Source organism: Kryptolebias marmoratus, linkage group LG13, assembly GCF_001649575.2.
Source record: "Kryptolebias marmoratus isolate JLee-2015 linkage group LG13, ASM164957v2, whole genome shotgun sequence".
Taxonomy (NCBI): domain Eukaryota; kingdom Metazoa; phylum Chordata; class Actinopteri; order Cyprinodontiformes; family Rivulidae; genus Kryptolebias; species Kryptolebias marmoratus.
This window is the reverse complement of record NC_051442.1, coordinates 12,841,766-12,844,025: the sequence shown is the minus strand read 5'-3', so window position 1 is coordinate 12,844,025 and position 2,260 is coordinate 12,841,766. Positions and strand designations below refer to the sequence as shown.

Here is a 2,260-nt window from a genome sequence, read left to right as displayed (position 1 = left end):
TTTTTTTTTTTTTTTTCTTCTCTCCCTCCCTGCCACCCGAACACCCTGAGATCATTCAGTTTACTGTGCTGCACTAATATTTCCTCTCCTCTTTTTATTTAATTTATTTACGTTTTTATGATTTTTGTTTTGATTTTTCCATATACTTGCCTACTCGTTCTTTTGCTTCCTCTCATGTTATGCTCACTATTCACTCAATTTTTGTCTGTCAAACCCCCTTGTCCTGACCACTGACTGAGCTACTGGAACATCACCTTTGACCTCTGCAGTTATTCGCCAAGGTAATCAACGCATCTGTGCTACCAGCATCTCTTCGGTTTGGTTTCATGATGTTTACAGAGAGACAGGGAGAGAAAATGAGGTGTCAGTCACAAAAAAGCAAAACTAATGCCTCCCAGAAGTGTGTGTCATACAGAAATCCTGTTGTAGGGGGAATTTATAGCTGTGATTTTTGTCTTCGGGTTTCCAAACTGGGCTGGGGGGGGTTCTGAACCCGAACGGAACAGAAACCCTTTTCCCTCAGAGGGTTTCGCTCGCAGAAGCGCTCGCAGCCCAGTAACGCACGCTTTGGCAACGAGGGTGTTTCTCATTTTTCACACTTTCAGGAACATTTCGAGTTAAACTCCAGCGTTAGCACTGTGAGTAAAAAGCTTGGATGTTAGTACGCTTGGCAGTGACCTAAATTAATCATGCTCTGTGCGTGCGTGTGTGTGCGTGTGTGTGTAGGACATATATACTTCCATACATTTATATTTAATATTAGGACCAGTCAATCCACTGCTTTTTGTCTAGACCTGTCAACCAGATGCTCAGTCTGCTTTGATTATTTAATTTAATTTTTTTTCTCCCTCCCAGTCTGAAAGTGCTTCATAATTAGGTGCTAATTTGTGTTAGCGGCGGCACGTTTTGGCTGGAAGGGGTTTCAGGAAACGCCAGATTTAGTGGCGCGTTCACACCGGCGCGGTTCAAATGCGTATGTGAACGCAGGCGGACCGGGGACCGCTCCAAAAGCAGGAAGTGGACTACAGCACAGGGGCTTCTGGGTAAATAGGACCCAAACAAATGTGCCTTTCTACCACTAAAGGGAAAAATGGCTCCTGGTCAAAACAGAAATCCTAAAACCGCTAAAATTTGACGCCACTCTGTTTCTGTTTACTTCTCCAGAAGCAGGAAGTTGCCCTCAGTGTCTTCTTCAGAGGTTTCTCTTGTCGTTTCCTTCAGTAGTTCTTGGTGCGGCGCAACCACAGGCGAGGGGGGTCACAGGTCGCTCAAAGGGATTGACTCGGTGCAGCGTGAACGAGGACCGCAGCAGCTGAAAATGGAACAAATGTGGACATTTTGGTCCCCAGTCCGAACCGAGTCCACCGGACTATCAGGCGTGAACGCAGCCTTACTGTTACCGTCTGCTGCTGACTTTCCAGCTCAGCAACACAAAGGGCCGTGCCTCCGTTTCCATACCAGCTGCTGACCCATCAGGTGACGTGTTTTAAGTCCTGCTAGCTCCACAGACCCATCATTTACCACCAGGGGGGACGAATAGAAATATAAATGTCCTAATTTAGTCGAGCTGTTGTCAAGCTGCAATTTGCAACCCGCGTAATTAAAATAAATTGAACGTTTCGCCAAACGAACACATCAGTAATTCAACTTTTCCTTTTCTTTCCTCCCCAAATATTAAGCTAGGCGTTGATGCCATTTATTGTATTTTTTTTTTCCTTTTGGCTTTTCATTAACAAATGTAAAACGGTTTAGAAACTCTAAGATGGTTTTATTTCTACAAACACCTTTTATCCCAAATCAGCAGCTCAGAGCGTCACGTTGATCAGATATTGTGATCGGCCCTAAATAATCTGTAATTGGTGCAGATATATATAGTTCTAAAAGCCGTGGGAGGGTGTGTTTGTAGCGCAACGCTGTGAGACTCAGATAAAGGTCATCCCGTCTCCGTAGCGACCCCAGTATTGTTTCTCGACCTACTTGAGGCTTCGGCGACCCGTTCCGTGGCCCCAGACAGGCAGCGGTTGTCGGGTGGTGCCCCGCGCCTCCTCTTCTCTGTCGGCCGCATCCGTCGCCGAGACGTGACGCTGCAGCGATCCACAGCTGGGAGCTGGAAATAGCTCCGTCTGTTCGCACCTCCGCCTCCGGATTGACGGAGGGCGTGTCGGCGCGCGCTTGGTGTCGAACCGTTAACGCTGATATCAGGGCGGGGGTGGGGGGCATCTATTTAAAGCAGATGAGACAAGGCCCCCCCGCCCCCCCC

General features: G+C 47.5%; 1 protein-coding gene across 1 annotated transcript in view; it reads left to right on the top strand.

Annotated features, from left to right (window-relative positions):
- Positions 1 to 2,260, top strand: part of nrxn2a (neurexin 2a) — a gene marked incomplete in the record, with an annotated part of 142,128 nt that overhangs the window by 45,026 nt on the left and 94,842 nt on the right. The window contains 1 exon segment of the mRNA XM_025006366.2: positions 270 to 281. Within this exon segment, the coding sequence (XP_024862134.1) occupies positions 270 to 281 (12 nt within the window).